Genomic DNA, 12,469 nt, shown 5'->3' on the forward strand with positions numbered 1-12,469 from the left:
GTAAAGAGATATTGGAAGTCATAGTTCATGATAGGAGAAATTAAATCTTGGGAGCGAAGGGCAATGGCGAAAAGCTCAATAATGAAAGAGGAGTAAAGGGTGCTTGCCAGATATCAATGAAAATCTGGAAAGGTCTAAATATTATTTGAGTTTGTAAGAATTACAGCTGTGGGGGTATAAAGTTTTAATCATAGTAATAAAGCATTCACCAAAGCCCATTAAGTTGTCAGAGAAATTTCCAGTTCATGCAGTTGAAAGTTTACTATGTTACAAGTGAAAATGCTGGTGGAGACAGAGATGGGGCTACATTTAATATATGCAGTAAACAACTAGTGTTCACCAATGAAATAAGGCAATAATTAGTATAGTCTGTGGATTCTCTAACCAGTATTAAAAGGAATGTAATCATGGCAGTTGATTGCAGGGTTTAGATTGGATAAGGAGATTCTGAAGGTCTTCATTAGTAAACATGATGGCGCCAGCTGTTTTTAAAAAGAATACAATAGCAATAGGCAAACCATCCAGACATGGAGCCTTCTCTGTAGACACTGAATCAAGAGCCTCTTTTAGCTCTGACAGTGTTATCAGGGAATACTGCAGAACAGCATCTTCCATATTCACCTAGGGAAAAGACAGCTCGGATTATAACCTTAAAAATTATTATTAATCCAAATAGGACTATTAGTAAGGATGCCCTTTTAATTTTTAGTAGTGTGGATGGATGTGAATGCCTCATATCAAGGTTAATGCCAACAGTTCACTAAACCTTGCACAAGAGACATAATATCTAATCCTGGTATGGTGAATTTCAAATTCAGTTATTTTGAAGAACAAAGAATTTAATTTAATCTAATTTAATTCAAACCTCATATTAGATATGATTAATTCATATTCTGGGCCCACCACACTAAGGCACGTTTCTCCCAAAGACATGAGGTGTTTATGGGCTATGTCAGTTGTATACCCAACTGTAAAATCATTCAGGGGTCCTCTTAGAGCCACCCAATACATATGCAGGATCTCCAAAAGTTTTTGAATTCATTTCTATTAACTTCTCTAACACAGAGAAATGTTTACACAGAACTCCAGATTCTGTAGTTAGGAGGAATTAAACTGTGAGAGGGTAGCATGTAAAGGAAGCAACATCTGGCAGTAACAATTGTTCTAAACTTCCATCAGAAAGGAATTTGGCCAGAGATTTAATATAGTCAATCCTACCGTGCCTATAAAAATATTCACCCCTTGGAAGTTTTTATACAAAATTGAATTAACAGTGGATTTAATTTGACTTCTTTGACACTGATCAACAGAAAAAAGACTTTTCAATGTCAAAGTAAAAGAGTATCTCTGAAAAGTGGTCTACATTAATTATAAATATATCACAGACAACAGACCACGTGATCTCTGAGTATATGCACTGTTAAGAATGACACATATCTTAAAAGACTGTGTCCAACACTTTTTCCTGATCTTTTTGTGAAACTGTTTGACGGTCTTCATGACATTGTTTCATATATTCATATAATGAGTCTTGCATTTGTCTTCTGCTTGTCTTTTCCTTTCATTCACCCAATGCTTGTTTAAAGTAGATCCTTTATTTGTCTTTTTGCTATTTATTTAAATTTAGCTTAATTCATGTTGTAATACTATTAAAAGTATTTGTTAATTATGAAGATATAGAGCATAATGCAAAAAATGTTTACAATTTTACACATACACTGAATGAACCTCTAGAACTTTACACTGCTTGTATTTTCAATCATATCTGTTCATAATACAACAAGCCCACTTCTCTGTTTTGCTAAAATGGTTATATAGAATTTTATTCCATCTTATATGGTAGCACTGTAAAGCGTATTTTCCTAATTTCCATTTGAAAGGATTTTGTTTTGTTTAATAACATACAAAAAATCAAAACTGAATTGCATATACAAAATGTACCTGCACCAACATATCCTTAGAAAATGAATTGAAATAGTAGATGGTATGCTCTTCTGGATTACTATGCCGTGTACTCCTAGGGCCTATTATCGCACCATTGTTGTCAAAACCTACATACACAAAAATAACAGGAAAAAAAAAAGTCATTCATAAAAGTAATTCCCATATGACTATTCTGAAACACACTAGCAAGACATAAACACCAATGACTTACCAAAAGAGAATCCATAGTCAGCCAGCAACAAAAACAAAAGAAACCACTATAAACCATTATACCCATTGACTACAAAATATACGATTTTTTTCAAGAACACTACAAATTAAGATACACAAAACCATGTCAAACTCACTTGGTAAATTAGAAGTAAATGTGGCTACTTAAAAATGTCAAATTATGAATCATAGAAACAGCAATACAAATGAATACACATGAGTAATTGTGTAGCAAACAGTTTTAACTATAGGTAAAGCCTCAATATTGTTCTTTAACCTATTTCCTAAAGGCATTTCAGTCCTACAATATTGTGGGGTACACATTGGCTATTTTTTATATAATGTACTTAACATTCAGTTTAAAGAGTTATTGCTAATCTTTTAGTTACCAAATTATTCTCAATTAAACTTGAGAAAACATTTGCATCTGTAGACTATTTACCATGTTAGACCAATATGTGTAAGATAGCGAGGTTACAATTTAAATGTTCTCACAAAAAAAAAAAGTTTGTCTGTGAGAATTGATGTTGATTTAACAAAGTCTTGTACAGTTGTAAAATATGTAATGGTGACAAAATATATTTTTACATGCATGGGCATATGAATAAAATGAGAAGGAGAAAAATAAGTAAGAAATTAAGTTCAATACATTTAGCCTTTCAGTTAATTTTTAATATTTACCAGGATGCGTTTTCAGTTTTATGAGACTGATTTCCTGAATAAGGGGAGCCATATGTCTATTATACTTTACAGTTGTAGACAGTTTGTGAAGGACAAAACATATCTTGATACAACCGTGATCTTACAAATCAATAATGTGTGCTATTTACAGTAATATCAATGTCTTTGTCTATAAAAGGCTCATAAAAATAACTGATGACTTTTGATCTTTACTCCACATCATGGTAGATATTTCTCCCTTGCATTTATTGAAGTTCAGGTAGCTGAAAAGCAGCCAGACATTCAAGGTCTAGAAAAAAAAAATCTGCAATTGAAAAGTAAATACAACAAACAGTACAACAATGTTCACTTCACTAGATGTCTCAGGTATAGTGATTCATTTCATTGCTAATTTAAGCAAATATAATAATTGTTAAAGACTTTACGGTACTTTACCGATTTTAAAAATTGTGAGCTCTGTTTATAAACCATTAAACTTACCAAGAAGCCATGCATAAAGTCTGCGATTCAAGGACATGTCTCTACGCAGTACAACATGCAAAGCAGCAGACAGAATCCGTATCATATCTGGTCGAGTAGCCTAGGAAAAAATAATGTTAAAAGCATAAAGAAACCAAATAAAAATAAATAGGAGACAACAACTTAAACATTTTAGGTGTATCTCTATAAAGGTAAGCATTTATTTAATTTTTGGCGGTTTAAAGCATATGCCAATTTTTGGCTAAAATGAAATCAATGTGATAAAATATAAAAAGTCAAAAGTGAATGTAATAAATAAAATATCAAAACCATTTTGATTTTGGATCACCAAAGCAAACTGCTACTAAATGTTCTACTATCCAACTCCAATATAATGTACTTTTACTACCAGAAGGTATCAAATGAATTCAAATAACATTAATAGCCACGTGCTTATGTAGTGCAGATACTTCCAGCTCAAGAGAGATTCTATGGGACATGCAGAGCATATGTTTTCAACACAATGCCCTTAATTGTTATTATTTAATACATTGTAATTTTAATCAATAGTTCTACTTTCCATTTCATTCTGCTTTTATTAGTTTTTTTAGAATAAACACTGGGAAAAAATGCTTATTATTAATATACAATTATTCAGCTTGGAATAAAAAAAATTATTTAGGCTTCCTTCAGAACGATCATTAAAAATATGCATTACACTCCTAGTGTACTTTCTTAAAGGCAGTATACTATAACTATGTGCAATGTATGAATCTGGGTATTGGGCACAGTAATTGACAGTAATGTTATCCAACTGGTTCTGGATTAGCAGATTGGATTTCTTGCATGTTTTTATAGGGGCTTCGTACACAACTTTATAAATTTTGCAAAATCATTTATATTAATGTTTCTCATATTATTTCTTAAAGTAAAATCTGAAAAATAGAACAAAGCCCTAAAGCATACCTCGGCCACTTTTTGCCATAAGCAAATGAATACAGCACTAGTGGCAGCACTGGACAGAACAACCTTATATTGCAGTGCACAAATATACAAACACCAAAACTCACACTGAGCCAATTTACAGATTCAAGTTTTATTAAAAAAATACTGAAATACTTAATTCCTGGAAGATGTGTACTATTGTAATATCAAGCAAGTGTGTTTTTTTCAGCTATATGATGCACAAATCAAAAAATTTATTATCAGGTCGATAATCATGTAAACAACAGACACTTTTTTTAAAGGGTTTTTCTATTATAAATAAAAATTAATGACTCCTGTTTGCCATTTCTCAGATGGGTTCATTCAGATGTTTTTAAATTAATGAAAATGATGCTTGCTAACCACTGTAATGAAAATTATGACTGCTAACCATTGAGCTTTGCATTTTCCTTGTACTTTACCAAACTTTTTCCTTCCATTTCACACCTGACAGTACACACCAAATGTGATCACATCTCTTTTTACCTGTCCAGGATGCTCCCCCTCCCTACTGGTTAGTGATGTTGTTTGCATGGCAAGTCAATCACTTCTGCTGTGTCCTTTGTTTTCATGAAACCCCCACTCAGCTTGGCGCAGATCATTTATGTTAGCATAATATTAATAAATATTGACAAATAAAAAACATACGTCAGCTAATTTTCCTTTTTCTATAACATCACCACATTTCAATCAAATCAGTCAAAACAGCTTGGAGATTTTGGGGTATTCAGTTTTTTTTTTGGTCGGTCACCCCTGAGTACAGATATATCAAAAAGTCCTTTCTTAGAGGATACCTACTGCCCTAGATATACAATCCTGCCAAATTTCAGCTTTTTAACTAAATGGAGAAAATGTTTTTGTTGATTAGAGAATGAGTTAGTCAGTCAGTGTACTTTACATTATACATAAATAGATATACTGATTCAAACACCCCTCTAATGAAAACAAAATTAAGTCTTCTACCATTTCTGAAAATGAACTTGCCTCTAACATCTAAAAAGCCTCTTTAAACTAGATACAGTATTTATCACAGTTATCAAGAATTTCAGTTAGACTACAGGTTGTTTACTGAAATCTGTTTTATACCTCATATCTAGTTTATTAAACTTTAATACCACTTCCATTTATTAATGCTAACAATTGTGTATTAAAAATTATAATTCTACTTTAATTAAATAAAATGTTTTATTCATGGTGCTTACTTATTGTCTCCTTCTAATGCAGAGTTTTATTGTCTCTTTTTAATACATTTCTGTTGTTGAAAGTCTAATGTCGTTCTATTCTGTTTAAAGAAAGTACTTAAGATGGTATTCTGTAATAGCTTATACTGTTAATTTTGGTAATAATGAAAGTAATTAAAAATACAATGGCAAAATCTACAGAAAAACAACAAGAAGAAACATTGAAATCATGTCTCTCAGGTATAGCATCAGCTCTTATTTACTTAATGTGTCTAACATAATTATCAGCATACAATGTATACAGTTGTAATCATTCTGTAATTGTAATTGACTAGTCACATGCCATGACGGTTGCTTGGTTAGAAGGCTCAAATTTACATGATAGTCAGTGAGTTTGGAATGTTTTCATTGTTTTTAAGCAAGTGGATATAGTCAATGCTGCCAGACAGCCATTCTTCAGCCAGTAAAAGAAGCACTGGTATTTTTTTAAGATAGAAAAAGCATTTCACCACATGAAAATATTGTAATGGAATTGACAAAGCAGTTGATGTTTTTATTTGACAAGACTGAAATATAACAAAAAGTAAAGACTCTTCAGCCTCAGACTTCACAATTACATACCTGGCTCATGTGGAAAGGAAAGCAAAAGAGAATGAGGTCTAAAGTGCTCCTCTGAACAAGCACACTAGAGTCCTGGACGGAGGTACTGACTGCTTCCACCTACAGAAGAAAAGTTTATAAAACTGTCAACATTTACCAAAACAGGACTAGATCTTTTTTGACTCATCTCACGTATCTTTCTTTAGTTCCAATAGAGAGTTAATGGAGTAAATTACCACTTCCAAAAGGGAACAAAGTCCAAATCATATTTGTTTTTTAACTGGGATATATCTGAAAATGCATACTTTACCTTAAAGCTGTTATATCACACTTTCAGAAATCCAAATAGAAATTATGTTAAGATTAAATTATCCTTATTTTGGCAAAAGTACAAAGAAACAGTCTAATTTCACTCTCTGGACACTCACTATAAACAAAAGTCAAAAGATTTTACACTGTAAGATGTCACAATAGTAGAATAATGTATTTTTTACCTTTATAATCTCACATATTACACAGTTCATTAAATATAAGTCAAGAAGTGATTTAAAAAAATCTCGGGAGCACACACAGATGGAAATTATTTAGGCCAAAAACTTAACGTACTGTATATGCTTGATCATCAAGGACCAAACTCTGAACACTCTCATGAGCCCAAGTTGCAATAAGTGCTAGCAATTCACTAAAACTTGCAATTCTAAGTTATATAAAGGCCATGTCACATTACGCGACTTTTTCAGTGCTAACCTTCACTTACATAATCTTAGCAAGTTGGGGGTGTCCTCCCAGGAAGGCTAGTCATGTAATGCAACATGTCCAGCAACTCACTCCCACTTCTCCACAACTCACTCTGACAAAATCAAACGGGTGTGATTTCATCTTTAGTTGTAGGGACAGGCTTGTGCGCATGAGAGCTGACAACCAATGGATGATCTTATGGAAGTACAATTCATATAATGCAACAAGGAATATGGAACACAGGGGCCTTGATCCTCACAAACATTAGAGAAGGACGTCTGCCTGATGTCTTGACAGAATGGAAAAAAAAAGAGAAAAAAAGAACTGAAATTGAGGCTGAATTCACTGTACTTGTTAACAATTCATACAACACAGGCTCTGTCAGGCAGCATGCTATTGGTTGTCACAAAATAGGGCAAACACGAATGTGCTGTAAGGTTGGCACACAGTCCTTAAATTAGGCATGCCCAGCAATTTTCAGTCATTTTAACTGCTATCATCTGGCGAGAAGATCAGCAACTGCACACGCTCCACAACTGAAAGTCATGTAATGCAAAGATATTGAGCATTTCGTAAAACAAAACCAATCCAAACTACTAAACTGATTGCTTAAAAACAGTGGAAAATGTTTTGTTGTCTACAAATCAGCATGAAATTAACTCCATCATTGCATATTTTATCAACATGGCATCACTGAAAGTGTTGGAATCAGTATAGTTTCCAGATACAGAGCATGCCAAGAAAGCCACAAATGCTCATAAGCTGGCTCTAAAAACTTCTAATTATTAGTAAGATACTTAATTTATATAATTGTAATTTTAGTATTTTTATGACTTCCCACACTTGACTCCTCTTCCTGATAATTTAAACAGGCATTTAAGTTAACCAGTTTCTAAGCACTTTAATTATCGCCCTAATTGTGCTAAGTGGTATACTTAACACCTCATGTACTTTATTGTATATAGTTCATTATCTGTAAAAGTTAATAATTACAGATTGACTTCAAACATGGTGACATACGACACACCCTTTCTATAGCATAGTTAAACAGGGAATTCAATATAGAGCTTGATAGGACTGATTTGTCATTAAATAATCAGAATGTTAAGACAGGTTTCATTTTTTTGATACAAAAAAAGGATCCAGTGAGCTCTGGTAGAATGGGTAGACTTTGTAAGTTCTCTGTGTATTTGTGTTGATTTTACTACAGGTAATCAGGTTTTACTTCATATCCTAAAGACATGTAATTCTGGTTGACAGAGAAACCAAATTTAGACTGTGACCTAAAACAAACTGTTGCCCTCTTTAGGGTCGGTTTCTAACTTGTGACCCTCAAATAAGATTAAGTAGGTTCATAGATAAACAGACAAATGGAAAAAAATAAAAAAGTGACTCAGAAAATAAACTGTCTCTGTCTGGTATGTTTTTGACATTCTCTTACATTTTTTTAACTATGTAAGAATAATCAAATCGCCTGCAAGAAAATCTAGCGATATTCCATTTCTCTTCTGTCTCCTGTACTTAACAAATGTTTATACTGTTTATAGTTATGACAAGTTAATTTTGATGCTAGTTTTGTTATATAAATAAGCTCAACGCCTTTATACCAACTATGTGTACATATATCTGAATATTTAATTTTTATTTTGATAGATATTTTTATTGCCAGTTGTGTGTTGTAATAGAAAAACTACAAGTCACCTGGACCTTTTCTAAGATGCCATCAAAGCCATAAAAATATCAAAACTGTGACATTTTTTTTTAACCATACAAAAAAAAAATATAGTAACACTACTAAGAAAAAAAATTAAAAACAAAATTGTTATACGTTGGTAGGCTGCTCTACACAGATATTCTCCTGTACACCCAATGCAATTGTATTATCAATTTGCACCCCTCTCTAAAAACCACCAAGTACTCATTTCTCACCTCATCCCCATTTAAGGCTTTGGCCATGCCATCTCAATGCAAGCTAGCTTCGCTCAACTCACTGTCTGATTAAACATATACTCATAAATGTTATGAGTATATGAAGTATGAAGTATGGTCTGAAGCACAGGTAAAAAGAAGCCATATTTCTCTCATCCTGGGCTCTCTTTCTAGGATCAGGAGATCCTTTAGAAAGGAAGGAGGCAGTTAGTCAGCAGTGCACACTTGTAGCTTATGTGTGTAAGACATTCCTTCTTTATCCTGTGTATTTAAAAGGCTAAGAACCAAACTGCCATCTGAGTAGCTAGCTTAATTATTGGGCATGTCCAAGTTCATCTCCTGTGTTTTCCTCCCTGTAGCACAAATTGGCTTTGACTTCTTTCCTTTGGCATAGCGCATGATAGTTTCAGTTCAGCTCTCAGACCTGAGCTACACTCCCTGCACAATAAACCTGAAAGTTCTTAACTTACCTTTGCCAACATTAATGGACCAATAAAAACAATGACAAAATGACTATGCCTTCCTTTATAATTCAGTTGTCACACCACTCCCTTCTTTCTCTGCATAAACTCAGTTTGTGTTCAGCTTCTGCTACCTGTCAGAAACTCCCTGTTACAAAGAGTGTGGATTACAGCAAATGCTTGAGCTAGTGGCATATGTCAGCAGCAGCCTATACAACCTATACAAAAACAATGCATTGATATAATTGAAGCAATGATTACTGGATTACTAACCTGCAGGAAACATTTTTATCCTAACAAAAGACAAATTACCATGTGAGAACTTGAAAAAGTATAGCTGCTGAACACCCTAAAACCACATGGTGCAACGAAACCTGAAGAGACATGGATAACTGAACACAAAGCATGTTTTTCCTTCAAACTCAAAACAAAATATTGCCTGCATCTCTTTAGATAACAGGAACAAGATAAAGAATAAGCATCACTAATGCTTTGCACTTTTGGTTCTAAAGATAATACAGCTAATACTTGTAAAACCAGCAAAGGTATTAGCATATACTGTACAGTATATATTTCTTATTATTGGAAAATAACCTTTGTGTCGAGGAAATCTTAAGCTGTTGGAAGGTTTTTCTCCAAAAGCTAAACTCATGAGGAATAAACGTTCTCTGCAAGACTTACAGTTTCATCCATGAAGCACCTCCAAACTCGGAGATGCCATATCCACACACTCCTGCAATGATGAGCTCTGAGAGAACAAAAAAACAACTATATCCAGGAACACAAGTACTGTGAAACTAAAAACCAGTAAAAATGTTCTCTTCTCTTCAGCTAATAAACCAGAAATCTTGCAAAAGTATTTAAAAGCCAGTCTTGAATGAATATGGTTTTCTTTGGGAATTTTTTTCTCAAAAGAATAAGAAGTGGGAAAAATAATTAGAATTTTGTATGCACTTTAAAGGAGAAATAAAGAAAATGTCTGCTTACATTTACGTTTTTTGCTGTTTCTTAATTGTCTGGGCTCTGCATACACATGCATATAATATTTTATTTAAGGGGGTGAAGGTTATTTGTTGAGATGCCTGTCTTCCCAGACACTACAGAAAGTGAAGGAAGTTAATTGATCCTTCAGATGAGTTTATGAACTTTATTTATAAATTTATAATCAAATCTTCCTTATATCAAGTATACTAAACAGAAACAAAAAAAGTTTTCCTGGCTCTATGACATTTCATAGCCAAAGGACAGCTACGCAAAAAAGAGCCATCAATGTAATTCAGCCCCTTCTGACTGGACTCAATTGCTTCTAGATAAGTACTCTTTTCCCTTGGTCAAGTTCTATTTAAATACAACCCCTACAAAATACTCTTCCTTTCATTTTTGTTCCACTTGATGCCTGTTGACTCTTATTATGCTATGGGTCGAGAAGGCTGGATTTTAAATACAAGAATCTAGGTTCACAAATCCATCTATGGTGAATGGTTTGTCACTGGGTAAGTCACTTTAATAACCCGGTGCTTCTCCTAATCTAGATTTCTCTGTATAAAACATTTTGGCTGTAAATGACTTTGGCATTCTACTTAACATTAAGGAAAATAAACTCTGACAAACACATGAAATATGAAAAATTTATCAGACCAATGCAGAAAAATATTTGTTCATGTTAAAATGAAATACCATTAGCTCAATATCACTCCCAATAATGAAAAGCTGGTCCTCCATGGAGAGCTTTCTGTTAAGATGGCAGAGAACATATGTAATTCCTGGCAATCGAACAGCAGGACTGGTCAAGATACTGCCCCATAGGGCACTATAAAAGGCTGACTGCTCCACTGCTGCAGCCACTTTCTCCAGCAAAGTGTTTGTCCTGTGGAACAAAAAATGAAAATAATTTAACTCATATTATATCACTTAATGATAGTTTTGTTGATTTTTATGATCAACTTTTCAAAGAAAAATTGTTAACATATTATTACAAATACAGTGGTGTGAAAAACTATTTGCCCCCTTCCTGATTTCTTATTCTTTTGCATGTTTGTCACACAAAATGTTTCTGATCATCAAACACATTTAACCATTAGTCAAATATAACACAAGTAAACACAAAATGCAGTTTGTAAATGGTGGTTTTTATTATTTAGGGAGAAAAAAAAATCCAAACCTACATGGCCCTGTGTGAAAAAGTAATTGCCCCCTGAACCTAATAACTGGTTGGGCCACCCTTAGCAGCAATAACTGCAATCAAGCGTTTGCGATAACTTGCAATGAGTCTTTTACAGCGCTCTGGAGGAATTTTGGCCCACTCATCTTTGCAAAATTGTTGTAATTCAGCTTTATTTGAGGGTTTTCTAGCATGAACCGCCTTTTTAAGGTCATGCCATAGCATCTCAATTGGATTCAGGTCAGGACTTTGACTAGGCCACTCCAAAGTCTTCATTTTGTTTTCCTTCAGCCATTCAGAGGTGGATTTGCTGGTGTGTTTTGGGTCATTGTCCTGTTGCAGCACCCAAGATCGCTTCAGCTTGAGTTGACGAACAGATGGCCGGACATTCTCCTTCAGGATTTTTTGGTAGACAGTAGAATTCATGGTTCCATCTATCACAGCAAGCCTTCCAGGTCCTGAAGCAGCAAAACAACCCCAGACCATCACACTACCACCACCATATTTTACTGTTGGTATGATGTTCTTTTTCTGAAATGCTGTGTTCCTTTTACGCCAGATGTAACGGGACATTTGCCTTCCAAAAAGTTCAACTTTTGACTCATCAGTCCACAAGGTATTTTCCCAAAAGTCTTGGCAATCATTGAGATGTTTCTTAGCAAAATTGAGACGAGCCCTAATGTTCTTTTTGCTTAACAGTGGTTTGCGTCTTGGAAATCTGCCATGCAGGCCGTTTTTGCCCAGTCTCTTTCTTGTGGTGGAGTCGTGAACACTGACCTTAATTGAGGCAAGTGAGGCCTGCAGTTCTTTAGACGTTGTCCTGGGGTCTTTTGTGACCTCTCGGATGAGTCGTCTCTGCGCTCTTGGGGTAATTTTGGTCGGCCAGCCACTCCTGGGAAGGTTCACCACTGTTCCATGTTTTTGCCATTTGTGGATAATGGCTCTCACTGTGGTTCGCTGGAGTCCCAAAGCTTTAGAAATGGCTTTATAACCTTTACCAGACTGATAGATCTCAATTACTTCTGTTCTCATTTGTTCCTGAATTTCTTTGGATCTTGGCATGATGTCTACCTTTTGAGGTGCTTTTGGTCTACTTCTCTGTGTCAGGCAGCTCCTATTTA

At 34.3% G+C, this 12,469-nt stretch overlaps 1 protein-coding gene across 6 annotated transcripts in view; it reads right to left on the bottom strand.

The window, feature by feature from the left end:
* Window positions 1–12,469, bottom strand: part of dop1a (DOP1 leucine zipper like protein A) — a 131,370-nt gene that overhangs the window by 82,774 nt on the left and 36,127 nt on the right. For 4 of the 6 annotated variants that reach the window (XM_051924851.1, XM_028797868.2, XM_028797867.2 and 1 more), the window contains exons 5-8: window positions 10,865–11,054; window positions 6,081–6,179; window positions 3,316–3,415; window positions 1,942–2,051 (exon numbers count right to left, since the gene is read on the bottom strand). In XM_051924851.1, the coding sequence (XP_051780811.1) occupies window positions 1,942–2,051; window positions 3,316–3,415; window positions 6,081–6,179; window positions 10,865–11,054 (499 nt within the window). The remainder of the gene's footprint in view (window positions 1–1,941; window positions 2,052–3,315; window positions 3,416–6,080; window positions 6,180–10,864; window positions 11,055–12,469) is intronic. The other 2 variants (XM_051924850.1, XM_051924849.1) reach the window with 1 other exon arrangement.

Source organism: Erpetoichthys calabaricus, chromosome 3 (assembly GCF_900747795.2).
Source record: "Erpetoichthys calabaricus chromosome 3, fErpCal1.3, whole genome shotgun sequence".
Classification (NCBI taxonomy): domain Eukaryota; kingdom Metazoa; phylum Chordata; class Cladistia; order Polypteriformes; family Polypteridae; genus Erpetoichthys; species Erpetoichthys calabaricus.